Source organism: Coccomyxa subellipsoidea, assembly GCF_000258705.1.
Source record: "Coccomyxa subellipsoidea C-169, whole genome shotgun sequence".
Lineage (NCBI taxonomy): Eukaryota > Viridiplantae > Chlorophyta > Trebouxiophyceae > Coccomyxaceae > Coccomyxa > Coccomyxa subellipsoidea.
Window position 1 is genome coordinate 336,015 of NW_005178036.1, and position 26,767 is coordinate 362,781.

At 51.9% G+C, this 26,767-nt stretch overlaps 7 protein-coding genes across 7 annotated transcripts; 3 read left to right on the forward strand and 4 right to left on the reverse strand.

Annotated features, from left to right (window-relative positions):
• Positions 1-861: 861 nt before the first annotated feature.
• On the forward strand, positions 862-3,226 carry COCSUDRAFT_36406 (oxidoreductase; the record flags this gene model as incomplete). The annotated part of the gene is made up of 9 exons (XM_005647868.1): positions 862-867; positions 1,497-1,589; positions 1,701-1,766; positions 1,905-2,027; positions 2,064-2,187; positions 2,279-2,391; positions 2,540-2,683; positions 2,870-2,897; positions 3,102-3,226. The coding sequence occupies 9 exons, from the start codon at positions 862-864 to the stop codon at positions 3,224-3,226; spliced, it is 822 nt and encodes a 273-aa protein (XP_005647925.1).
• Positions 3,227-3,282: 56 nt separating this feature from the next.
• Positions 3,283-6,931, reverse strand: COCSUDRAFT_28810 (hypothetical protein). Its single transcript, XM_005647869.1, has 7 exons — positions 6,641-6,931; positions 6,352-6,447; positions 5,818-6,042; positions 5,341-5,527; positions 4,954-5,089; positions 4,456-4,653; positions 3,283-3,937 (listed from the first exon to the last, which is right to left on the reverse strand). Exons 1-7 carry the CDS (start codon positions 6,641-6,643, stop codon positions 3,766-3,768), a joined length of 1,017 nt encoding a protein of 338 aa, XP_005647926.1. The 5' UTR covers positions 6,644-6,931; the 3' UTR covers positions 3,283-3,765.
• A 217-nt stretch (positions 6,932-7,148) lies between these two features.
• On the forward strand, positions 7,149-9,562 carry COCSUDRAFT_62919 (hypothetical protein; the record flags this gene model as incomplete). The annotated part of the gene is made up of 5 exons (XM_005647870.1): positions 7,149-7,225; positions 7,928-8,166; positions 8,412-8,596; positions 8,909-9,040; positions 9,404-9,562. The coding sequence occupies 5 exons, from the start codon at positions 7,149-7,151 to the stop codon at positions 9,560-9,562; spliced, it is 792 nt and encodes a 263-aa protein (XP_005647927.1).
• Positions 9,563-9,858: 296 nt separating this feature from the next.
• On the reverse strand, positions 9,859-10,212 carry COCSUDRAFT_62920 (hypothetical protein; the record flags this gene model as incomplete). Its single annotated transcript, XM_005647871.1, has 2 exons — positions 9,859-9,877; positions 10,031-10,212. The coding sequence occupies 2 exons, from the start codon at positions 10,210-10,212 to the stop codon at positions 9,859-9,861; spliced, it is 201 nt and encodes a 66-aa protein (XP_005647928.1).
• Positions 10,213-12,620: 2,408 nt separating this feature from the next.
• Positions 12,621-19,549, reverse strand: COCSUDRAFT_41642 (hypothetical protein; the record flags this gene model as incomplete). Its single annotated transcript, XM_005647872.1, has 13 exons — positions 12,621-12,700; positions 12,807-12,876; positions 13,013-13,165; positions 13,414-13,575; positions 13,816-14,316; positions 14,639-14,856; positions 16,543-16,668; positions 16,846-17,041; positions 17,392-17,523; positions 17,959-18,143; positions 18,553-18,713; positions 19,011-19,198; positions 19,445-19,549. The coding sequence occupies 13 exons, from the start codon at positions 19,547-19,549 to the stop codon at positions 12,621-12,623; spliced, it is 2,277 nt and encodes a 758-aa protein (XP_005647929.1).
• A 635-nt stretch (positions 19,550-20,184) lies between these two features.
• Positions 20,185-21,393, forward strand: COCSUDRAFT_53324 (hypothetical protein). Its single transcript, XM_005647873.1, has 4 exons — positions 20,185-20,351; positions 20,550-20,692; positions 20,811-20,999; positions 21,163-21,393. The coding sequence occupies exons 1-4, from the start codon at positions 20,243-20,245 to the stop codon at positions 21,295-21,297; spliced, it is 576 nt and encodes a 191-aa protein (XP_005647930.1). The 5' UTR covers positions 20,185-20,242; the 3' UTR covers positions 21,298-21,393.
• A 1,068-nt stretch (positions 21,394-22,461) lies between these two features.
• On the reverse strand, positions 22,462-23,536 carry COCSUDRAFT_62923 (hypothetical protein; the record flags this gene model as incomplete). The annotated part of the gene is made up of 3 exons (XM_005647874.1): positions 22,462-22,613; positions 22,996-23,149; positions 23,438-23,536. The coding sequence occupies 3 exons, from the start codon at positions 23,534-23,536 to the stop codon at positions 22,462-22,464; spliced, it is 405 nt and encodes a 134-aa protein (XP_005647931.1).
• Between the last annotated feature and the right edge of the window lie 3,231 nt (positions 23,537-26,767).

The following is a 26,767-nucleotide window of genomic DNA, read 5'->3' on the forward strand; positions in this document are numbered from 1 at the left end:
TCCACATTCTCAGAAGGACTGAATTAGTTTAGCAATTTGCCGGAGGTATGTATAGGCCAACGTTTGTCGATTTGTCAGAATGTCTCTAAAAAATGATCAAAAGGTACATCGGGGAGCTGAAAGTGCTCACGTGCTGGCCTGCAGGATGGTTGAGCATTGTAGCTCGCCATAATCCAGCTCGGCGCCATCCTTTGGATGGAGGAAGTGGATTGCACCAGCATGCGAACCGGTAGCAATCCTGTTCCCTGGTAAAGGTGCAATCACTGCAAAGTGTGCTCTTCTTCCTGCCGCATGCTCCGCAGCACTAGCTTGGGGTGAGTGTTCTCCTTCAGCTGCCAAATCTGGCAGCAATAGCAGAACACCACTCAGTTGATCAAGCAGCACATCATTTCATACATGCACATGTAGGTGCTCATTTAGTCTGATCTCACCTGAGCGCTATCGGCACAACCGACAGCTTTACGCTGAATCTCTCCCCCTGGCAAAGACCAGTGCACGACGCTGGGTATGAATGGGTGCAGGGCTGAAATAAAATCTCCTTCTTTGTCTGGTGGGATGTCCCACTCCTGAAATTGTGGTTCCCTCCAATTGTTCTGCCTCCCGTACAGAAAGGTCCATTCCAGCAAGCTTCCAGCTGAACGCTCGCTTCCTTCTCCTAGTGCTCGACCTGGTGAACAGCAATGGCCCTGATCCACGATGGCCATACCATGATATCCACTTGCAAGCAATTCAAGAATCTTGTACCTTGGTTTTTTCTTAAGAAAATTTTGTTGCATTTCTTCCATCGTTGTGTACATAATCGCTCCCACAGATAATTTCTCGAACAGCTTTCTAAATGAAAAATTCAATGTGCATGAAAGGATGCCAGTGACTTTGGACACATAAGCAGCAGGATGTTGCTGAGCACATCAGGATCTAGATCAGAAAGCTACAGTTCTGGTGCACCTGCTTTCGCTCGTTGAATCCAATGTACCTTGTTGCTGTCGACCTAACTTCCGGAACCAGGTTCTGCAGAATCTCACAAGTCACGGAGAAGTCTTTTGGACGTGGAATTGTTTCGAGAGAGTCAAGGTGATCCTAGCAGTCAATCTTCATAAAACGTGATTTTAGATTGAGGAATATCTGTCAATCAGGCCCGACAATAAATCTACCGACGCACACACATACCCAATGCCAGGCCGTTGTGTGAAAGTTGGACAGCCTCAGCATGCATTCAAAGGCTCAAATACTCTTAGAAAAGCGTCTAAGACGCTAAAATGTGGCAGGAGACGACCATCATTGCTTCTGTCCAACGCTGCACAAGGTAGCTCTAGCCTCAGGGAGCATCAGTGCAGCTAGACTTTGAAGCGCTTTTGGAGCTCACCAAAAAGTTGTTGTTTCCCAGCCTATTCACTTAACAAAGGCTGTCTCACGAGAAATTGCTCCCTTGCAATTGCAACATGCCAACTAGCTCATACACCCACGTGCGTGCAGGAAGCGTTCAGGATAAAGTTCAGCTCGGTCGCAGCGATCTCCAGGTGTCCAAGCTGGGATTGGGCACGTTACAGTGGGGTGATACACAGCAGGGATATGGCAGCAGGTTCAGTGAGGTAGGGGACAGCTGCGGACATAATTTTCTTTTGGCTATCACATTCCCAGTGCGGCAGGGGGGGTTTGTAGCAGCTGATGATGCCAATAAAACCTCGTCATGCCTGTGGCAGGATCAACTCAAAGAAGTCTTTGACACTGCTGTGGCTGGCGGTGTCAACTTCTTTGACACGGCTGAGGTGAGCTATACCCCAGCAGATTATAATTTTGCCGGTTCATGGCTGCTTGACCAGCACTCCTCTCAAACTTCAAAGAAAAAGCTACGCAAACCTGTCTAAGCGATGCGCTTATGAAGATTCGATATGTTTTGTCTGCAGATCTACGGATACCAAAGCATGAAAGAGGGGTCAGCTAGTGAGCAGATCCTGGGCCGGCTGGCAAAGTCATCAGATCAGCGACTGGTGCTGGGCACCAAATTTTTCACAGTGCCGTGGACCAATGTGCTGATTGGAGGAGGCTTCAGGCTGGGCAGGAAGGCCATCATAAAAGCCTTGAGAGCGAGCCTGGAACGCCTTGGGATAGAAAGGGTGGACTTGTACCAAGTTCACTTCCCCTTCCCAGCCTACTCCCAGGAAGTCCTGGCAGAGGGCTTTGCAGAGGGTGTGTGCTAATCTTCATTACCTTGCTCATGTTACACCACTGCCATTGCCTCAAACTGTCAGATTCGTTGATCTGGTCTGTGATGCTGTAGCTGTGGACGAGGGTCTTGTTGGCGCTGTGGGCGTGTGCAACTACGACGTTGATCAGTTGAAGAAATTCCACTCACTCATGGCGGCGCGCAACATTTCTGTTGTGAGCAACCAGGTGAGCGATCTTCTGCCTCTTGCAGCATCAGGAAACACTAGTAATGCCATCCCTCTGCATGCATGGGGTGTTGGGAGGTGATCGGGTGATAGATGTGAAGGGGTGTGGTCATCTTGGAAGTAACCTGGCTGAACCTTCTGCCTCCTAGGTGAAATACAACATCTTTGAGAGGAAAGTAGAGGAGACTGGGCTGCTACAGCTGTGCAGGGATCTGGGTGTCACGCTGGTGGCTCACTCACCACTGCGACAGGGCCTTCTGACAGGTGCGCATCTTAGCAGATGCACTTGCCATGTATCCTTCTGGATATCGACAAGAGTTTATAGTGCGAATCCCAATCTTGTGTTACTGATATGACCTTTTCCACGCACAGGAAGGTCCCTTGAGCAGGGGAATGAGAAGGCCACGAAGGACCAAATGACCGTCCTCAAGTTGCTCCAGTTTATTGGCGCTATGTCCGGGGGGAGGACAGTGACGCAGGTTGCCCTGGCTTACCTCATGGGAAAAGGTGGGCCTGGCAGTGCAATCCCGATTAGTCAAGACATTGATATCATAATTACTATTACATATTATGATATCATAATCACTTGTCACAGCCAGCAGGGCCGTTTATATTGGCCCACATCGCACCGGAACGATGGGATGAAGCTATAATCCTTCAAGATTATAATCTTGAGGGAGAGTTGACAGTGTTACTGAGTGTGCCGCGCAGGCGCAATTCCCATACCAGGGGCAAAGTCTGTGGAGCAAGTCAAGGATCACATTGGCGCGCTACAGTTCTCTCTGGATGAGAATGAGATTGCAGTAATTGATGAGCGGTTGCAAGCATTCAAATGATGAGAACGAAATGCCACCAATCATTGGCCAACAGAGAGGCAACGTCTACTAGTACTGGTTGAAGCACATGGACTTACAGTCGATTGAGCTAAGATCTCTTGAGACCAGAAACTCTGCAAGCGAGGGTCCATCTTCCATAAAATTACTAATTGAAACATATAATAGGTCACCCAAAGTAGCGGGCAGCTTCCTTTGCAGAAGCAATTGGGAAAGGTAGAAAGATGGTGATTTTTCCCAGTGTTCGAGCAAGCTTGGGGTGTGCACCGAGCTATGCTGTTGCAATTGATCACCCAGATGATACTGCCAGCTGCAGTCCCTTTCTTAATCCATGGTGAGCTCACTGGTACCGGCCGCGCTACCGCAGCAGTGACAGTATTGCAATGACGAACTTCCCTGCATAGGAAGCTTCGCATGCCTAGGTCCTTGGTATGGTAACCTATGGGCAGAACTTAGATTGCAAGTCGCAAATCTAAATAAATGTTTTCAGACTTAAGCCGATCAGATCAACTTGAACATGAAAGTCTGCTACAGCAATCTGTTCAGAACATGAACCGGGCTGTGGACCCATCATGCCACGTAAAAGGCCTGAAAAGAAAGACATATAAGACTGCCACATTGACCAGCGCATACATGACCAGAGTCAGCGTTGCCTGCCCTGCTGTGGGCGGCTTCATGTGGAGCAGCACCATCATGAAAGGCACCGTGAAGTACCTGCGCAATCACATAATTTGGCAACCCTTACTTCACCATAGTTACGAGCTGTTCCTGCCAAAGGCAAGGGGACTCTGCAGACGTGATGCAGGTAAAGCTGTCGCAATTCTTACCCCTTGATGAGCAAGCCAGATCCGAGTGAGACCCACTCAAACTGTGGGCATGGTGCTCAATGGTGCTTCCACCATTCACAACATCGATCCTCAAAGCCAATATCAGACTCCTTGTGACACCACAGCTAAGCATGTCAGCTGCACACTTGCAGAAGGCACAGCCCACCAGGCAAGCAATACAGTTGATAATATCCAAGGATGCCTATAAACTCCCCATTCTTGATCTTGATCCTACACAATTCAAATATCCAAGAAGCTAGCAGAGGGAGAGAAGCACCCGAAGTTAACGAGCCAGGCAGGGATGAGAGTGAGCACCTAATGCCAGGGAGTCAGTCACCCCAAATCCCATCCCTTGAAGCTAGACCCCTCAATAATCACCCCAAAATAAATAGAGGGAGGCAGCACCTGAAGTCGACAAGCCAGGCGGGGATGAGCGTGAGCGCGGAGGCTGCGGCCAGGCCAAGAACCCACAGCAGCGGCTGGCGCCCCTGAAGAAGGCTCCACCAGACGCTCCATGCGCTGTACAGGTACGCCGGGACCAGCGTGAACTTTGCTGCCGGATGCACCGCCATGAAATCCTTCCAAATATAGAACGTGTAGTGCCTGCACAGACCAGCGGTGATAACTCAGATCCAAGAGGTTCGGCTGCAAGAAGCAGATTGTCAGCCACCCCTCTGGGTCCTCGGTTCTGCTGCTGAACTCGTATGCTGAGCAGTTGAGTGAGGGCATCCAAGAATACGGGCCACAATCTGTTGCTCAACAGCAGAAGTATCAATACTATCATTTGGTGTCTCAAGAGACCAAATAAACAACACGATTACCATCGGCTCGCTCGAAACCAGATTTTTCATGCAGATGTAGACTTTCTTCTAAGAAGCCCCAATTAATCACTCCCCGCCGCACCGGTTATCGGCCAGCAGGAAGGGGTGCGCGAGCGTATAATGGTGCGCCGCATATCCTGTCAGCAGCGCCAGAGACACCCACAGCCGCAGCGCCTTCCCGGCATCCCTTCGCATGTACGCGCGCAGCTGCCGCGAAGCTTCCCCCAGCCTGCATGACATGGCACGCCTCATTACTGTCTCTTTTGCGCGCCCTCCTTTGCTTCACACAAAGCCAGCAAATAAGTTGCCTGATCTATGCAAGCCAGTTGCAAGCACAGCATTTTCTAGAAAGGTCAAAAGCGCATTCGGAGACCTATATACTAAAGTACACTCTTGACCGCTCAATTGCAACACCAGGAAAATTCGCTGCTCAACTGCAATAATAGGAAGCTTTTGCACCTAGAAAGACAGAAGTGCACTGGGGCCAGGGCGCCGGCAGTGAAGAGAAGCAGGTAAGGTATTTGCATGGGGTGCTGCACAGGGGTGTGGTTGCCACGGTCTCCAACCACGATCCCTCCATTCACCCACACAAACGTTGCGAATGCTGCCGGCACCAGCGCCAGGCTCCACAGCTCCCACACCAGCCGCCACTTCCGCTGCAAATTGTTGCACATCTTATCCTATCAAAATTTTATTTCCAATGTGAATTTAATTACAGGGCTTGGCTCGGTTATCAACGACACATTCCGAGGCACTCATGTCCGATCAATGCCACTTTAGGCAAAGATAATAAGCATCTTCCCTACATGCATATATTCCCCAGCAGGATCTGATTGATATTGGCCCTCATGATGGCAGAACAAAACCTGAAATTTGGCTATACTTCTGATACTTATTGGGATGCTGCACATATCTGACATACTGGCAAAAGTTATATTCTGCCCACCAGCCAGCTCATGCGCATGACATGCATCATCTGCTGCCCCGGAGCCGCCCGCTCGAACCTCAATGTCTCCGCCGCCCCTTGGCTCTTATCGCCGCCCCCTGCCGCGGCCCACCTGACCACTGCGGCTCCCAGAATAAAGGCCACCCATACCGCGTTGGTCTGCCTGAACAGCACTGCAAGCGCTCCCAACACAGCGCTCAGGTGATGCCTCCCGTGCAGGCTCGCCTGCAGACATTAGTTCAAGGATTTTGCCAGGGATGAAAGAAATCTGATACACACACGGCACGTAACATGTACGTGCACGGGACTTGAGCTGACTGGATCGACCGAAAAGCACTTGTGCAGGCGACATGGTGGCTGCTGCCTTGCCACCATTGACATCAATCCAGCCAGCTCAGTTGCGCGCACAAAATTTGCATGATGCTTGATCCTCTCCAAGTGCACAACGGGGCTTTGATTGTCTCACATAGAAAGTGCGTCAAGCAGACTTGAATATGCAGCAAGCCTCATAGATTCACAGAGCTGGGGGCACACCAGGTAGGACGCCAGTACGAATGTGACGGATCCAACGTCTGTGTAGTAAATGAACGCGTAAAAAAAGTGCGTGGGCAGCAGCAGCGCCACCAATGCCTGCATGCAAAAATCAACCATCTCTGACAGCATCACTTTGTAAACGCATGCATGAGATGCTTATACACTAACTCAGACTCTGTCCGGGATCAAGCGGGGATGCATGGGAACTAGAAGTTGCTGCAAGAATCCATCCTTGTGATGACTGCACTGCAATGTAAACAGGACCAATAAAAAAAGGCAAGGATCGCACCATTAGAGTGGCAAATTCCGGCAGCTTCTCAGGATGAAGCTTGCGATACAGCGCTGCAAAGACCCCAAAGAAGGCCGCTGCCAGCAGGGCATTCAGGCTGCGCAGGATTGCCGTGCTGCAGACAGTATCCCTGGGTGCTAGTCGCAGTAGGCCCTGCAAGAATTGCACTGCCAGGCCATAGGGTGCTCCCAGGAGATAGAGGCCTGGGAAGGTTGTGATCTTCGGGTCCCACTCTGTGAACTCGCCTTTGCAGTACCGGGCTGTTTGAGGCACGTGGAAAATTTCATCCTGCAGGTAAGTGTACTTGGAGGTGGTAAGTTGTCCTCGTCAAGTTGTTGATGGAGCAAAGCATTGGGAAGTTGGAGCGGCAGAGAAGACAATACCATACCATGTAGCTCTCTGGAGCGTGTCTTGAAAACAGCGAAGCGACGCAAGCGCACGCCAGAGAGACTGCTACGATGTCAAAGGTCATCGAGGAGGATTGTGCCGCCATCCTTCACCTGGATTGATGAGCAAATTCAAGGCTGCAGACACTGGCCTCCTGACGGCGCACGCCCAAGAGAATGATTTTGCTATGGGCGACGTGTGCTACTGAAGAAGGCACAAAGCAGCATCATGTCCATCCCACTACATCTGAAGTGATCAAGACCAGATCACATCGTGATACCGACTGATATTCAACCAGCTACGCAAGTGCTCGCTGATCAGATAATGGAATCAGTAATATTAAAATCGGAGTGCAGTTAATTTTCTGATGCGATTTTGAGCACTCTTCCAAGCTGCATGCTAGCCTCGGAAGCTGAGGTGTCTTAGGGTTCCAAGAGGGTCTGGAAGGACAGCACGCTCAAAATTGCACAAAGGCTCCTTAGAATTCGACTGTTTCACACACAAGTAAAGAACGTTCTCCAGATTTGTTCATTTCTCAAGAGGAGCAGTGCCATTCCTGTGCTTTGTAGAAGGAGGTCGTCATATTCAATGCAGTGTCAGAGCTTCTCTGGAAAGCTCTCCTGCAGCAGCTACCGACATGAGCCCCTTAATCGCGCCTTGGCAAGGTCACATGTACCAAAGAAGCTTTCACTGCAAACTGTGAAGCGTTCATCCGTCTCCAGCAGGAGTGTTCGGCAACACGTCAGGTTATTTTGCTTCTATCTCCAACTGGACACCTGGAATTGCTGAAAGTATGGATCCCATTTTGGTACTTATACTTAGATTATCCAATTATACGCCCACGATGGCTTGATCCGACACTGAGCTCCATCTTCACTGAGACATGTAGTGCACTTGCAGGAGGCAGAGCAGCTCAGGCGCGTCTTGCAGCTATGATCCGAGGGACCCGAAGCAAGAATTCAGGTGGGGAGCGGGCGGCAGCAGCAGTCCCTTCAGCAGCAGCCCCTTCAGCAGCAGGGATGCACAGCGGCAGCAGGAGAGGATCAGGCAGGCGGTTCAGCAGCAGCTGCAGCAGCGGCCAGCCTGGCAGACGCTGCTCGTGCCCGCTGCCAGTTTAGGCCTGCTTACGCTGCTCTTTGGTGAGCGCATTTTTCACTCCTGCATCAAAGCACTATGTGTTGCTTTGTTACAAGCGTTCCTGTCAAGCTCTGATGGCCACAGGTCTGCAAGCAAGAGGCAAGAATTAGTATGCAGCTGCATGCTTGGCGGATCACAATTTATCTGAGCGTGATGCCAGGCTGAGGATGCTGATCATGACCACCCATGGTCATGGCAGAGTTAGTATATGAGCGTGGAGAGCTCATTAGGCTGCATGGGTTTGCAGGTCCCATATTGTTTGGCCTGCTGACGGCTGGGCTGGCGATAGGAGCTGCCATCACCTTCAGCGCGGCTTCCCTCTTCTTCATATTCCCCCTCATAGCCGGCGCGTTTATGCTGGGCGGCCTGGGCTTTGGCCTCTCTGCCGGAGCATTTGTTCTCTCTGGCATTGTCGCCTCTGTCTTCAACCTGGTGAGAATAAGTCCCTGATGCACATCTCTCTTGCAACAATGTCAGGACGCAATTTTGTCTTGACTAATTGCTTGATGCACAGCTTGTTCCGCCTGATATCAGGTTAATGGCCATTGTTTCCGTTATGTCCATGACTGCTGCAACATTTGTGTGCTCTGGTTTCCTATCGTCCTTCTGCATGCAGATTTGCTCAACATGTGTGTGCAGTGTTGCTGCATGTAAGCAAGCCTGCCCACAAATGTGGGACAATGTCTGCATGTGATTGATTTTCTGTTCTGATTGTTATTGACTGTTTACTCTATCTGCATGCAGGCCCTGGTGGGAGCAGGCTTGGCGGCAGGCTGGGCGCTGACTAATACACTCATCAGATCCGCGCTCCCAGGTTCGGCAGGCCCCAACACGAGGGGGGCGGCTGGGAGACCTGCTGCCGGCAGGAGTCGTGAGGTGGGCCTAGCTTTCCCCTCCGCCAGCGCTGGAAAGCTTGCTTGATTTGCTAATTTCGAGACTACGTGCAACAGGTGCTATTTGATACTCTGTGTGTTCGTGGCATAATCTGGATGGCAGGGTGTGTATTGAGAATCAGTGTCTACCTGCCCCCACCAGCATTCCTGGCGATCATGAGAGGAATATATCTTCACCGCAAAGGTTATGCTGCGCGTTTGAGGAAAGATCTGCTAAAGTTGAGGAGGCTGCGAGCCCGGGTTGTACCAAGAGAGTGCTCCTGGATCATTGGTGTGCTGTCTTGACAGGAGTCGCATGTTTAACTGAAAATTGCTGCTTGACGGGGTTATGGCATTGCCTGGTCAGGTGGAGATCGATGTGGAGGCGGAAAAGAGGGATGCAGCGGCAAGAGAGGAGAAGGAAGCTTCCGCGGCAGCTGCCGAGGAGCTGCGCAGGTTCGATGCCCTGCTGGCCGAGCGCGAGAGGCTGCGGCAGATCGAGCAGGGCGTGCGTTGGAAGCCATAGCTACAGGAAGATTGTCACAGAACATGCCTGAAACAGCCAAGAGTCAGCCAATTTACAGGGAAAAGCGATGCCGTGCGACTTGGCCTGTCGCAAGCAGAAACCTTCAGTCAGTCCTTGACTGCAATTGTAACTTCTCCCTGCTGTGGACTAATTGAGTCAGCCGCCATTGGGCACCTCATGCCTGGTACTCTTGCAATGCCCAGTGAGCACCAGAAATCCAGAAGCGACCAGCACTGGCCTTCTTTGAGCCGGAACTCACTTTTGCCCAGCTATCGAGCTCAGCTCTCTTAAAGATTCTAGGAATCTTGGCATCCCCTGCCGCATCGCAAACCGTACTGGGAGGGTCCCAAACCGCCAGCGCTGGGCACATAAACAGCACTGCTCTTGCACCGTCACATGACCACCTTTCGAATGCAATTTTGAACATGAACTTAATTTTGCTTTTGAATTGCATTTGCATTTGCGCACCCGACGGTGACGACATCCATGGAGAGCACGTTGTCGGTGGCGGCTCCGAAGTAGCGGCTGCCCCATCCGTAGCCGCCTCCGAGCGTGAAGCCGGCCACGCCCACGTGCTGACTGTGCCCCGCCACCGGCATCACTCCCTTGGGTAATGTCTCATTAAATACCGCGCTGCTCCGCGCCCCCATCTGTGGTTTTCAGGGATGGGTCAGACATTCTAAAGCAAGCAATCAGGGACATATCCCAGCAAAGCCTGTTTGCTTGTCTTGATACCAGTGTCCTTCACAATGGATATCAGGTTGTTTCTCAGAGTTGATGAGCCCTCGCCTGGGGACTGGCATAGTGAAGAAAGGGTCTTTGCCGTGTGACAGGCCGTCGGGAACCAGCTGTGTGGCCTGTGCATAGGAGACCTCTGTCCTGAAAGCAGTGGGAGTACTGAGACTTGCGCGGAACGCTGTTAGGTCAGCATCGCTGATAGGCGTGCCTGCAAACACCCCACTGCTGTCAAAATGTGCTATGTCCCTCCAAGGGTTAACTGGTGTGTGCCTGACATCTGCACACTGTGAAGCCTTTTGAAAATTTGCTGAAGGTGGAGCAGATGTTGCATACCTGCAGTGCAATCGCTTGAGCCATTTGTGCTATGGATCATGCCGGCCAGAAGGCAGAGAAACACCCCTACTCACCAGCAAGATGGCATTGTTCCACCATTCTTGAATGTTTGAAGGCAAAGTCAGAAAGGCTCCCAGGTGGGCGAGTCCAATAAGGTGGGCATTGAGCAATGCTGTGACTGTGAGCTGACCTGCATATTTCATGGCCGTGGTTTGAAACTCGCCTTTCTTCTTCGTTCCTGTATCGATCAGTATTAATGAGTTACAAGCAAGAATAAAACCGCTTCAGGTGACAATCTTGCCTGCAAGATGAACCCAGATCAGGGTAGGATAGGGTGATTTCTTTATGACTCTGGGAGTACGCCGACCCTGTGAGATCAGATTTTCTCCAGAAGAGAAGACACACCTATGCTTGCTGTAAAAATGTTACTGTGGCGCCAAAAAGGGTTCGGGTATCGGCGACTTTGCTGCGATCGGCTGTGATAGCACCAATAATTCTAATCAAGATCCCATAGCCTCCGGGGTATGGATGTTACTATCAGCCTTGCCGGTAATGTCGTATAAGATTTCACTTTGTTGTTTGGTGTCGACCTCTCTGCCTGCGCGAACCTTGAACGACAAGTGATCTTCCCGTCGGCAGATACCGCTTTGACCAATCAGGACCGATGAAGCACAGGGTTCAGTAGCCTGATATTGCAGGATCGTCACAACATCTTCATTTGATGTACTAGGACGAGGTCTTCATCTATGACAGATTTCATTCATCAGAAAGATTTCGAACCCGAGCTGCAGTCTTCGAGGGCGTTCCTGGCTGAGAGCTTCCCCCAGCTTCCTTGAAGAGAAAGGTTTAAAACAAGCCTCCTCAGGGTAGGCAGCACTGCACCTGCGCAACATCTTAAGAGTTCTACATTATGTTACAAGAATTCAAAGAACATATTTGTAGGAGGAGCGTGATGATCCGAAGTTGGGTGAGCTCCGTAGGTTCCGAACCAGGAGGCTTGCCGTTGTGTTGAAAGCTGGCACGTGCACCAGCATACATCGGAAGAGAATTGATTGCCCTCGCAACGCAACTAGAGCGATTGTAGACATTTGCAGCTTTACGCATGCTTGTCTCCTTTGTCTTGTCGTAAATGGTATATGTGTTAAAGAATTCCATTATTTTCATCTGAAGGCCATTTCGCACTCAACCAAAGATAGCCCTTGGTAAGGGGTAGACTCGACGGCTGACCGCAAGGTTGCCGACGTCTATCAAATGAGTAGGTGAAGTCGTCGGTTCGAATCCGACAATGGCCAATTGACCTTTTTGGAATTTTTAAACTTTTTGCTGCCATTCTCACCATGCAAGTCTCCGTGCAAATTAAGTGCGCCTGTTAACGAGGAACTTTGGTACATATAGGGAGGAAGAATGATGCGCATTGCTGTCTGTAAAGCAAAGAGCTGGAAGAATCTGCATGCACAAGCGACCCACAATTTTGACTCGCTCTGAAGGCGACTTGGTTTGATCATCTGTGCAGTGGTTGGCCAGACCCGTCTTAGGGGCTTCCTGGCTCTGTCTGGGCGAAGCCATCATTCTTCATTATGTTGCATACTGACGCAGTTTTCAGTGGAAACTTTCCACCCTATTATAGTAAATGCTGACATTCAAGGAAATTGTTCATACACCGGACGCTATCATGATATCATCGATGTGATCAGGTTGTCGAAGACAAGTTGACCCTGGGCATCATGCCTTGATGCACATACTGTATTTCATATTTTAAAGCCCGATTTTGCAACAGTTCTTCCCTTATCACGTTGGAATGTATCAACAGGATTCTACTGAACTGACTGACATTAGGGCTGCTGGGGCTCACAGGCCCTTGCACACCATGTCCCTCTGATATTCAACCCTGGAATATATCAACCAAGCTGCTAGGCTGATTCCCTTGCCATCGTTCGCTTTCAGTTTCCAGCATTGGTTTTCGCAGCATCGCTCCTGCGAGGCACCACTACAACGCGCGCAGGTCCATCTGCTCTGCTGCTAGCTGGTGCGCCTCCATTGCCTTGCGCACTACTCCCCTCTGCCACCCTGCAATAATGTCAGCACATCTCAGCCAGAATTATCTGAATTTGACGAAAGCATTCACTAAGAGAGCACAGCTAAGCGGCATGCGGTCACCCATTCTTTTCATGACATGCTTTCCTGCCAAAGGCCTGGTGCATCTGCAGACAAGCTGCAGTAAAGCCTGGGTAGGACGGGCACACCTGCATCAGCAAGCTTTCAGTACCGATTTCAATTTCATCTTCAACTTCGAATTCGGTTTCAAATTCAATTCCAATTACAATTTCTGGGGACAAAACAGACATACCTGCTCTCGTTTGCCTGTTCGTTGCGGCGAACCTTCCACTTGTTTCTGGGGCGCGGCTTCTTCGTGGCTCCCTCGTTGCTGTCTGCGGCCCCGTTTGCACTGGCTCCGCTGCTCTGAGGGCCCGCTGGGTGTACGCCCTGGTTCGGCGCTGTTGGCATATTCTTGCCGCGCCCCTTTCGCGCCGGCTGCATATAGACCCAGATCATCGATCAGCAGGTAACACGTAATCAGGGACAGGTATCAGACCTGGGACATCACATAACATCATGTCACACACAACAGTGCAAGATGTAGACAGCCGTAAACTACAGTGAAGGTCATCTGTATGCACAAGAGTCACTACCTCACACAAATCCAGCCCAGCCCAAATCCAGATTCCCAGGCGACGGTGGGGATTTTGCAAGTAAGTGGGACTTGGTCTGTTGGGGCTTACGTTTGCCGCCAGAGATTGTGGCGTGCCCGCTTGCTCCAGGGGAGCCGACTGCACTGGCTTTGCCTTGCGCCGTTGAGAGGGATCGCCATTGACCGGAGGCTGCGGCAGGCTTGAGGTCTGATCCTGCCTGGGGCCGGGGCCGGGGCCTCTCCTAGGGTTGGCCTGCGTGTGTACCAGTAATTCCAATCTAAATACTTGGTGCCCAAGTGAGTGCACATTTGTGCTGCTGCTAATGTCACATCACCCACTCCCCTCTTCCCCATTTTATGTCTCTATTGAACAGGGCTCTGGACCTGGCAGTAGCACCATGCTCTACAACATAACTTCTCCCCAGCTTATTGTAAAATATACATGTCTTCCTCTTTCTGCAACGCGGCAATAAGCAACAGAGCCAGGACTCACATTTGAAACTACGGGAGCAGGAGCAGGAGCAGGAGCAGGCGATGCATGAGACCCTATGTCCAGTGATCCCATGGCCAGGTCCAGGCTGTCCGGCAGGCCATAAGAACCCCCGCCACTCCCGCTGGCAGCGGCATTCCCTCCGACCCCACCTGATCTGGCGGCTCTGCTCTTGCCGGTGCCAGAACTGGCACCTCCAAGGCCATTGCCTGAGTAAGCACCGCTGAGGCCGGTGCCAGAATAGGCGCTCCTGTGGCTCCCGATACCGCCGTTCCCTCGATCGATGCCAGAATAGGCACCGTTGCCGCCGCCGCTGCTGCCGGCCTCCGGGGCGGTGCGGCCGATGTTGAGCATCTGCCGGAGGGTGTTGCTGCCGGTCTGGTCGTAGGCTGGGCTGCTGGAGTATTGAGGAAGTGGGCTGAAGGCCGGTGGCGCCTCGCCGGCCGGGCCGCCGCGCTTCACCTTGAGTATCTTGCGCAGGGCACCGCTCGGAGTCTTGCCGTCCTGTGACATCAGCCACGCACAATTGTTCGTGTATATATATCAGGCTGGGTTCTTGCCAGAGTAAAGATACGTCTGCAGATAAGCTGCAATTGCATGCTGCCACATATCCTACCCTTGATGGCCTTGCCAGATCCAGGCAAGTCCCAATCTACCATGGGCGCGGTGCACAAATATCAATACCGGATCCCGCCAGGCGGGGCACACTTATGAGCTGTACGTACAACTTCCGCCTGCACTAGAACAGCACTGTGGGGGCACATGCAGAGATGGCTTGCAATTCTACCAATATTACTTGCCGTTGCAGCTGCAGTGTCATTCACACCTCTTCCGGAATGGGTGAGTACTGGGGCAGGCCGCCGATGCCTCCCCCGGACCTTCCATGCGATGGAAAATCGAAGTAAGGAATGGGTGAATACTGCGGCTGACTGGCAAAGCCACCGCCAGATGAGTGGTGCGCCTGGTGCACCCCAGGCACCCCCGGCGGGGGGGCCAGCCTGGACGGTGGCGGCGGTGGGGGAGCATGCGCCGTGGCTGCCAGATCTGTTCATGAGCGTGAGCCAATTCAGCAGCAGTTTTTGCGTAGTCCTTTGCCAAGACAGTGCCCTGGCTCGGGACCTTGAGCAAATCTGTTTCTAAGCATGCTGCAACGAGGGTCAGCATGGCACTGGTGCTCAGCATATCCTCCGAAGGAGTCCCAGCTAAACTGAGGTGTTTACAAGGTACTTACTGGTAAATGCGGAGGAGGATAGTATGAATCAGCACCTGAGCGCGCGTGGAAGGTCGGACCGCCCAGGTCTGAGAGCAGGTGTGATTGCACGGTGGCGGCCTCAGGCGGCCTCAGCGGTGCGGCAGAGGCCTGGATGGATGGCATCGTCATCACAAGTCTTGGCTGAGGGACCGCCTGTGAGCTGCCTTGCTGCGCTGGTCCATTGAGTATGTGGGGCTGGGTCATCGAATCTGGCCCGGGCGCTTGTGCACTGCCGCTGCTGGAGGATGCAAGCGTGCCCTGCGGCGCCGATCAGAAAGGAATGATAAAAGAGCGATTTGAAACAAAACATGTATTTCACTGACTTCAGCGCAAGCTACGTGTTGATCCAGATCTCAGGCGCAGGTGCAGTCTGCCATCCCACTGCAGCACAGTCGCAAGGACTACTCTGTTGTATAGTGTAAATGCTCAATGAGTTCATCACAGCCCCTTTATATAAATGCAAATGCAAACGCAAATAGAGGGCGGACATGCAAGCAGGGAGTGTGCATAGCAGCGGACCTTCCTCAGGCGGTCGACAAGTTCTGCAGCTGGCCTGCTCAGCTCTCGCCCGTTGGTGTGAGTGGGAAGAGCAGAGGTTGACGTGGTAGCCTGACTTCCACTGATATTCTGCCGCCAATTTCTGAACTCTCCTGCCTTTGGTCGCCACGTCCTCCCATTATCAATCTGTCAGCCCCCAAACGCGCACGCAGTTCAGGATTTGGGATCGGACAAATTGCTCGCCAAATCCTGGATTGATTGCGTTAGGGATGACCTGGACTCCATTGGATTGACATGCCGTTGAAGGAGAAGGTGCCAAGACAGGGGAGGCTGGAGAGGAATTATTAGTTGCTGCAACGCACCTAGCCCTGGGGGCAGGAACATGCGTGTACGAGAAAAGTATATGCCAATGCATCGGGGTTGACAAATAGACAGGGCTAGCAACATAGAGATGCCAAAAAGCAGAGTCATGCAAAGTTGAGGGCCTCGCCTGGTTTTTCCTGTCCTGCTCAGCGTTCCTGTTTGCAGCGGCGCTGTCACCCTTTGCCCCCAGAACATTGGGCACAACCGAGGTCCCTTTCAGCAGCCAGGCCAGCGCACTCTCAACGCCTGCGCCATTGGCACGCATCAGCGCTGATGTCACCAATGCAGTGCCATGACCTCAACCCATCAGCAATAGGCAGATCAGGTAGAGCACAGTTCCTGCCCTAAAGGACTGTGCATATTGGTCAAGGCATAAGGACCCCACGCCCTGATTACCGTATAGGGTAAAGGTGGGAAAAACACTGGCGTTCACTACGAGACTGGAACATTCATGAAATGTAGATTAAGCCAGCTTCAGTGTTACTTGCATCTGTGCTCTCAGTGTTGCGAGCTGTACTCTGAACTGGTCTGAGCTGTCTTACACGGTGAGTCATGCTGTGCAGGCCTGCCTCTAACTTGAAGTCATAATCCCAACAGAGGGGAAGGTGTGGGCGCACCCTTGTCGTCACGCGCTGACATCATAGCGTCGGCGGCGTCCGCGAAGCAGCGGGTGATGTAGGGCAGGCGGTCCCGCCCGATGGTTCGCGCGCAGTTGTCGCTGCTGTCAAAAGGATCTTCCACAGCTGCGCACAGGATATAATTCAAAACAAGTCCCGACAGCTGGGGCGAGTTGTACAGGCTGACCTCCTACACACATTGCTACGGCAGCCGATGCCCAGCAACGCAGAAGACACTGCGTGCGTTTGCAGACGAGCTGCGTCAGAGAAAAATAGATCAACCTTAAAGGACAGAATGCCCACCTGCCATGTAGGCCTTGGCCCAGGGGCGGTAGCTCCAGGCCCCGCACCAGGTGCTGGCGCGCACGTCGCAGCACTCCGGCGCCCGCTGCCACCGCGTCGTGGCCGCAGCAAAACGCGCGAAGAACGACGCCAGCAATTCCGCCACGCTCTCATCGTTGCCCGAACGCGGCGTTGCCTCCGCCGCCGCCTGGAATGCCTGCATCATGAATCTCTACTTTTCACGGCGCTGCAGTGCTGGAAGAAATGAAGCACGCACGCAGTCTTTCCAGACAATTCTCATATTGAGCTGAGCAGGTTACACTGTGCTGTGCAAGGCTTTCTGCCGCATACCGTATTCGTCCCCAGAAATGTTTCCTTCAGGCCACAACAACACCGCAAAGTCCCAGATGTAAGCATTGGATCGGGACTTGCTTTGTACCATCACCAGCATGACAATGTCCTTCTTGTGGAAAATAGCAATGGAAATGGACCTTGTCAGCGACCTAGTGACACGCAAGCTATAGAGCTTCCTTTTTAAAAATCGAAAGAAATATATAAGCTACGCACCTCGAGCATGCCGGGGCTGATTTCTTGGCCGAGGTGGAGGGGCCGGGTGAAGGTGGCGTCGTGCGCGTCCCGGAACAGCTCGTGCAGCGGTGGTAGCACCGCTGGCCGGCGCAGCTGCAGGTGGAACAGCACCTGCCGCATGGCAAAGGGAACGCCGCGTCAGGATATGTGCGGCAGAAGCTTCCAGGCGGCTTCCCCAGCTGAGACAACAGCCACAATGACACTCTCTGGCATCCGCTAGAGGCCAGAGCATGCAGCAAACTTATGGGAGCAGGATTTGGAAACAAATGCAGCGCTATTTTAGCAGGCTCGTGGAAAACCAGAGCGCCTGACAACAGCGTATGAAAGGATGAACCCCACGTGGCAAGCCCTACTCAGGACGTGCGCTAACGCTGCTTCTGGTAGGATATCTTGCACGACAACACGGCAGGAGGACGGCCGCATGATAGCCATGCACCAGTTTATGACTTCATGACCAAAGCAGGGGCGTTCTGATTGCATGGGTGTTGTGACTGTAATGACAAGACCAGGGGCGCTGTGCCTGCATTGACAGATCAGGGGGCACACCATGAGGGAGAGGGCGAATGTGTTGAAGGTGCCATTGCTGGCGTCGTTGAGGCCGTGCGCGCCGGACCACACCTTGATGACTCGCAGCATCTGCTCGAATCTGCCATCCAACCGCACCAGAGCCTTGACCACCTCAGCCTTGAATCGCGAATTCGAGCTTCCCACGCTCACGTCGCAGGGTATACCTGCACCGCTGCTAACGTTGTCGATGTGTGGGACTGTCTGAGTCAATTATATGTTGTTCCAAAAGGGCCTGCTCAATAGAAGGATGTGCCCTCTCCGAAGCCCATAAATGCATGCTGGGCAAGGGACTGCGTCTATTGCGAATCCGATGACAGAAGGCGCCAAAAAGGCCCGCGTGGCACAAAAATGCGACTTGCATGCAAGTATTCTGACCAAAAAAATTATTGAGGGATGCATGACATGGCTGCGACACTTGCGCACAGAGCGCCAATCTCATGCCGCATGGGCCCTATCCTGGAAATTGCCATGACCAAATCTGCCGCCCACTGGACCATTGCAATCCAAACTGTGCATGCTTGAATACTTTGATCAGTCAGTCGTGCCCAGGCATCTGCAAGCATGCAGGCGCACCCGACTCGGCCCAGACGAGCTTGAGGATGGGGACGCGCGCGTGCAGGATGCGCTGGATGTAGCCGCGGTGCAGCCGCGAGCGCTCCAGCTTCTTGGACAGCGCCCGCAGCAGCGCTGCCTTGGCGCTCTTGCCCATGTCCCGCACGTCCCTCCCCCGACCCCTGCAGGAAATTGTAATAATATCACTTTGGCTTTAAGAGTACTGCTGCCTCAGAAATCAAGCCGATGACACCTTGCCACTGCAGCATGTGCAGCAGTCAGGACAGCACGCAAACTCATAATCGATTATCTGTGCAGAAGCACCTGAAAGCATCACACGGAATCCCCCAAGTCAAATGGCTTGGCTTTATGTAGACAGGTGTATGGGGACTTAGGGCTTGGATGCAGGGCTGATGTGGCCTTCTTCACGCCAAACGGGATGGCTCCGCTGCAACATGCAGGGAAACTGGGGTACGCACTCCTTGCCACAGAAGCCCTCAATGGAGATGTCCAGGTCGCCAGTGGGTGCGTACAGGCCGCTCACAAAGGAGCCATAGGGCTCCACCCGCAGCTCTGTGTGGCCGTCCAGGCCAAGCCCAACGATGCCTCCCATCTTCTCCAGAATCTGCCTCCTCCTTGCCGCGTCCTGTGGGCCGGGAGTCTGCTCCTGCATTGCCCCCAGTTTACCAGTTACTGTTGCTGCTATTTCACGCTTGTTCCAGCCCACAGGGCTTGGGGCGTCGCTCTGGGCTCCATGCCATGCCTCGAGGGGACCTTGCTTTCGATCCAAGAATTCAACAGGAATCCAAGGGCAGTGCTAAATATACAAGGCATCTCTGAGGTCCTGAAAACAGCGCATACAACCAGAACTAGGTACAATCATTTCCATCATTTCCATTTAAGCAGGGGGCACCTTGATCACGAGGGCAAAGGCTCTGTTGAAGCCTTCTAAGACTTCAGGTGACCAGGCTCTCCTGCTGCAGTACGAGTCCTCTGCCTCCTTGCACGCTGCTAACATGCTGTTCAGATGTTTGTCGCCATCAGGATACACCGAGACGGGCACAACATTCGTAGGCTCTTCGGCTCTTTGCTGGGCTGGGACAAGGTGGTCTAGTAGATTGTCTTTGCCCTCAACATACTCGTCCAGGGCATCAGACTTCCCCCATTGGGCGCTGTATTGAGGCTGCATCTCAGATTGTCCGCTTCTCTGTGTCACTGGCTCCCGATCATTCCACCAAAGCTGGCTAGCTTTCATGTCCATGACCACATCCGAGGCACCCCCAAAGAGTCGCTCCTAATTGTTTTGTACCGCATAACTTATGAATTGAAAATAGATTTCACGGAGTACTTGTCAAATCTAACAGCATGAGCAGTATTGCAGCACGTTTCCCAGACAAGATCGTGAACTGGGGCAGTCAGATCTTGGTCACTGGGCCCCTGCATGTGGAGCTCCATCATGTTTCAAGAAAGTGTGGACTTGTCTGCAATAGTTCTTTTTCTTCTGCATGCCAGAAATGCTCAAAGACTGGTCATATTCCTGGTGTGTTCCCGCTAGGTGTTGCCTATTTGAGCAGTGCTTTAGTAGGAAATTTGGCTGAAGGTCTCGACAGATTCCCACAAACTGTGACAATCCAACTTACTGAGAGCTTTTATACTAATTCTACTCAGGATAACGGTCTCGAATTTGGTGTGTACGAGTTCCGATACAAACATGGCAACGTGGTTGGCAAACAAGCACACAGCTGCTTTGAGCTCTGCATGTTACAGAAATCCCGTGATTAATTGTTCTGTCGTATCGCGCTCGTTCCACACACCCACAGGTGCGATCAGACCTCTCCAAATGACGGATACACTCATCTTCGTGACTAGGCACATCTGTAGTGACAAGCAGGGTATATACAGCCACGCGCAAAGAGCAATTGCAGAAGTTTAATTATTATATTAGATCAATGTGTACAATGCGTTGATCAGATTCTTGATGGTCCATGCTGGTTTCATTTGCTTCCTGGCACTCACAGGACCTTGCTTGGCGTCAACCAGTGGCAGAAGACAGCTTACAGCCCGACAGACACCCTCATCCAGGCCAGTAGCCCGCTGCGAGCGGCTGAGAGTGCACAGCTCAAGCGAGCAGGACAACGGACAGAAGGAAGGCGACAAGCCGGTACTTGTACTAAGCCTCACCTGCATTCAGCTGAAGTTGGTGCTGTGAAAGCAAAGGGTCGGTGACTTCACCTGCAATCATGCAGCATGAGCTGAGAACGCTTGAGATTGCACCGCAGTTTGGATACACGCGCAAGGACGTCATTCTGCTGGGTGGAGGGATTATTGGGTTTGGCTATGCGCTGTATTATGGCCTACAAGCAGCTGGGGTGGACTCTCTGGTGGCTGGAAACGTTGTGCAGCTCTTTGTGTTCCTGGGCATTGGAGTCGGCTACATTTCCACCTACCTCTTCAGAGTGGCAAACAAGGTCTATCCCTGCTTCTTCGTATTTTCTTTCTGAGCAAGCTGAACTCAAGTGTCCCCTTTGTCAGGTCTGTGCATGCATTGGTTTACAGCGATCATTTCAGCTGAGTGTGGGAGGCTTGCAACTTGGAAATGATAGAAACGGGGGACGCGTACATGCTTGGCAGGAGATGACATATGTGAAGCAGCTGGAGGATTATGAGGAGGCAGTCATGAAGAAGAGGCTAGAGGAGATGCCAGAGACAGAGAGGGAGCGCCTGCTGCAGGAAATAGAGCAAGAGAAAGAGCAGAAAGTCAAGTGAGTAGTTGCCAGCTGATTGTGGTACCTTCCTTGTTTGGTTTGCTGTATTGAGCAAGAGGGAGAACGCACCAGGGATGACCATCCGGAATCCGAAGGGGATGGGCTGCAGATTTTGATGATCAGGGATTTTCTTGGGATCTCCCGGAAGATTTGGAACGAAGCGAAAAATATTTCGGGACGTGCCCCGAAGCATTCCTGACCTAAAGTCCGGGTACACCCAAGATTAATTACCCAAGATTAATCTCAAAAATATTTTTTGGGCAATGAGGGATGGAATTCGGGATTAGGCGTCCTAACAACTATGGAGTAAACGCAGCTTGTGGTAGGAATTGCATCAATTCCAGTGGGAATAGACAAAGGCCTGATGTCGTTCACTGTATCCCTGATTTGTCTGAGGAATGACTCCATATCCACAGGATCTCAACAGCCTTCCTGAATTTTGATCTATTATCACAGCTTCAGAAGGGCTCTGTGTTCACTCAAGACCATATCTCTGGCGCCATGACATTGAATCAGGGAAGAGTACCTCCTGTCATAATGTGAGCCACATAGCACAATGAGGCTTTCGAATTCCTGAGAGCGCTGCTGGACTAGACCAGGAATTTTACTCAGGAATACATTCTAGCTCTGGGGTTGGCTGTCACAGAAGATTTTTGCACCCCCGATTCAATTACCAGGACACTAAGTGCAGCCCCCCAAAAAAATGCACCTGACCCAAAAGTCAGAATCTCAGGCCCCCCAGTCAATTTCCACTGCCTTGGCCATCCCTGGAACGCAACTAATCAAATGAGATCCTCACTGAAGATTGAACATTACAGAATTCATCAAAGTTCATCTTATAACATGTTGACCCCGGTGGGAAACACCTGAAGCGCACACATTTGCTGGACCGACCAAAGACCTGCATTCAAAGATCTCTTTGCCAAAATGCTTCTGTAGCAAGCTTCCAATCGTGCTGCTGAGGTGCCACTCTCCCCAATTTTATGCAGAGGACCTCTATGGCCACATGCTGATGCAAGAAAGTTCTTGCTTGCTTTCCAAAGCTCATTGGACTAGGTGCATCAAGATATTACCAGCCTGGCTGCAGCCTCTGCATATTGGGTGCTGCACAATATTGCCTCCTTCAGAGTGCTAACTAGCTGATGCGAGCAACATCCACAGCCGTTCATCTGTTCTGGTAGGCTGTCTTTGGGTCCACCGGCGCATCTGGCTTCTCGCCCCACTTGATGCCTGCCGGGTCGGCCACATCCTTGATGTCGGTCTCCTCTGTAAACTGGCCTCCAGTCGGGCCTCCCTTCACCTCCGCTGGAGGCGTGTCTGCCATTGACACAGCATAAAAGTCAGTTGTTTATACTGTGGGCCAAATTTGAGATTACCGATCCTTGCCATGCAAGACGCATTTCGCCAGCCGCAGGCTTATAACACCCACAGTGCAGAAGCTTGCACAACAGATTTGATTATGTTCATGCCCAGCTGCTGTGGCAACTTCACCCATGTTTATGTCACATGCGCAAGCCAGCTATCGTGAATCCAGCCGGTGCTTGGGACATGATGATCGCATGCTGATACTGTAGTAGACAACCTAAACCCCCACTGTTTCGTGATATGAAAGTCATTCATTAACAAAGTTTCCGCAGGGCTTTCCCGCATGCTCAAAAGCTATACAGGTCGCAATGGTGCAGAACAAATGGGCACTCACTGTCGCCGCCAGAGCGCTGTGTGGAAGCTGGGACGTCTTCAGGGAAGTCGCCGCTCAGGCGGTCAGTTTTCATGCCGGGCCAGTTTCCGGGTGGCTTCTCGGCCTTGTCCGAGCCCCGCGGCTCCCGACGAGGGTCCTTCGCATCAGCCTCTGCCTGCACAGCATAATATAATCAGATTTGAATGCTATTTGAGTCCGCTTTATTAGCACGCAGCCATGACTGCCTGCTGTTAGTGCATCAAACAGAGCGACCTGTCACAAACAGCTGCTCTGCTGCACAGGCAGATGCCCCCATCATATCAGGAAGTCTTACAATAGACGCTATCACCTGTAGATTGACTAATGACAAGAAGGCATCGGAGCCCATGTCTATACTGACGATCCTTCACAACAAGAAAAAAAAATCACAGGGTAATCAATGCACTGCTAGCTCTCCATCCACCTGGTTCTTGGGATTGATGCCTGGGTAGTCTGGGATGTCAGCTTCATGCGGGTCCTTGCTCAGCTTCTGAGTATGTGGCTCATTGTCAGGGGGGTCCATGTTAGGAGGGGTGTCCTCATCCCTATTAACGAGAACAATGCACCCCTCGGATCTCAGGAAACTTTGTTTTCATCATACCCACCACACAGGATAAGCCTGCCTGGAAAGCTGTGATTAAAGACACGTTGCTATGGCCTCCCTTGTGCGTCCAGCAAGATAGACCCCTGTTGCTACATATGACTGGCAATCTCTTTCGTGGTGGAACTTCGGACATGATATTGCGTGAAAATAATTGCAATTAGGAATGAGGGGTGGCTGCGCACTCGTGCGGCTGTGAGGGCCTTGCTGAAACACCAGATGGCACACCGGCCACTTGTGTATCTCCGCCTCTGAAGTGGGAAGGCGCCACATTCTCAGTATCACCTGGAACATTATGTCTCAGACCACAGTGCAATCTGCACAAGCCTGTGCACAATGAAAACATGGCTTTGCAGGTGGGGCATGTAGGACAAAGGGTGCTTTCGGTAAGCTTCTGAACACACCTGGAGCCTCAAGGCCGGGAACTGCATAGCCAAAGAAGTCTCAGAGAAATAAAAATTGCTGATGAATGTGTGCAGTGCGTCTGGCAAAGCCAATTTCAGATGTAGCAGACAACGAACAGCGTTAGTGTATGACTGCGTATCTCACCATCGCCATACTCTCCTTTCCCAGTTTTTGATCCCTCATCGTAACCAGAAAAGCGCCTGAGACTTTCAAAAGACGTGGCAAGCTGAGGTAAACTGGCTTCCGTTGCTGATGATCGGGCAGCAACTTCGCCGTATGATCTGAGAAGGACGCGCAACATCGTTGAATTGTGAAGAAAAGCTGGTAAGTAAATTCTTTTGCTCACGAAATCAGCGTTCGCGGTATGAGGGGAGAAAGGACTGGAATGAGAACGCGATCGGAAGTAACTTAAAATGCCAGCTTCCTGGTCAGTGGAAGCTAGAGGAGGGGTGGCTTCTGCTCGCGTTCCCTTTCTTCTTCCTTTCATTTTTATGGAAATAAAGGGATAATTTGGACCGATTTGAACTCATTATGACGGCGACTCAAAACACATACACAATGTTGTGCATCTAATCATTTGTTTCTGACTCTAAAAACCAGGGCCGGCCTTCACAGGCGCCTGTACATGTACAACTGCAGGGCTCATACAATGACCTCATTCAAAAGTAAAACCTTATAGATTCAAATCCAAGGTGTATGAAGTGCTACAAGTCTCAGCGCTGCTTGCAGATCATGTGAATGCCGCTCCTTGGCTGCAGAGTCCCCTTCAGAATCTCCAGCTCAGCGATGCTTTTCTTTGCGTCCTGCATGCGGCACAGACAGACGTGTCGAAAAGACTGCCCATCTGCAACTTTTCCAACAAGCAACAAATCTTTGTGTGCATGTGCTTCCGCCTACTCACACATGTGTACAAGGGAGCAACTCTTCCCCTGAGGTGCCTTGAAACTGAAACACAAGCAATAGATGGCACACAATCCATAAAAGTTTAATTTATCTCATTACTCCAGCACAGCTGGGTGTTATGGCATCCACCCATGAAGGATGCAGGCGACGACTTCTCCAAGGGTCTCAGTCCATAATTTGAAACTCTTGACATAGCAAATTTGACATAACGAAGGGTATCTGTTCAATCCAGCACAGCAGCTGGCTGTCATGGCATGCACCCACAAAGGGTACAGGCACTGACTCAGAAAATGGGATGAACTTGAAAAACAAATTCAAGCGCACCTGGGGGGCAACTGTGAATTCAAATTCCGACATGAACATGGCGACGGCTGTGGGCACATTCATGCGCGCCAGCTGCTGTCCCAGGCAGTTCCTCACGCCCTGCCCAAATGGGGTGTAGCGCTTCACCTGAAGCCGGCATGCCAGGAACAGAATTTCAGAACTCTCCTGCAAAGTTTTGAATTTGGAATGCAGCTTCCGCACGATGCTAAGGTTGGCATGGCGCCACAGATTTAGAGCTACGGAATGGCAGCAGATGATCACGGCAGAGCAAAGCTTCCGTGGACACGGCACAATCAAACACACTTGAACGCGCTGCTTCCGCTCAAGATTACATTCACTTGAAAGCACATGGACTATGATTAGCTGGGTGCTGTAACGCACACAAGCACACCAGCAGCACACAAGCTGCGGTGAAACTGCAAGATGGGGTGAAGGCTGGTCTGCAGCTGCGTGTGCACATACCTTGCTGGCATGAGCTTTGTCCGCGTTGATCTCCAGGTCATCGTCCTTGGCAGCATGTGTCGGTCCGCCGCTGCCGCTCTTGTGCGCGTAGTACTCTGCATCCGGCTCCTCCCAGCGCTCCTGTTTGAAAATAGCACAGGCTGAGCTATTCTGATGCTGTAAAATTTCCTTTGAAGCGTTGCCTAAGGCGCAGATAATGAGAGCAGCGCGTGGCTCAGATCAGGCTCAAGCCCCTTGCCTCTCAGGACATACATGTGTGCCCAATCAGGAGCCTGACTTCATTGCAGATGAACCCGCATTCTTATATCCTTACGCTGCACAGGTTGATTGACGCCTTCCGGGGGCTATTAATGTGACACTCAGGGTTTAGGGGTTCCCCTGTGGTAGCTCCATATACTATATATTAAAATTTCTACAGTCCAATTTTCCCTGCAAGAGGTGGGTACAGAAGGGAAATTCACCGGTTTGAAGGCTTCGCCGTCGGCCCAGCCCCAAGCTGCGGAGCGCATGACGCTGTACTGCGCAAGTTCGACGGTGACGCCGGCCGGGATGAGCTGGCCGCCGCTGAGCCTCACATCGCGCGTCGTCACCCGACGCAACGGCTGCGCCGCCACCGGCTGCAGCCGCATCGCCTCCTGTGGGGCCACACCCATATGGACAAGTCATGCTTACTGTCAGACTTACTGCCAAACAAGAGTTGGGTTATGACCGAGTGTTTCTCTGGCCTCCGCAGAAGGGGGCACACATCCAGAATCGGACAATCATGCCAGACAGTACGTGTGGCTCAGCAGAGTGCTTGTTGTGCTTGCAAGGGGGCTTTCAGCGGTGCACATAGGCTGAGCGCTGAACCCACAGCATATGTGGAACCAGCATGCTGAAGACGCTGCAGCCATCTTTGACAGAAAGCGCAGAACTGAGGTAGCGTCAATCTAGTAAATGCAAATGGTTGCCGAGGTGTGTCAAATCTGCCAGCGTGGCAGGAAGACCTCAGCATAGCATTAGCCCAACTTGCAATTCTGACCGGAAGATAATTCCTTCGAGGAATCAACAAACAGCTCC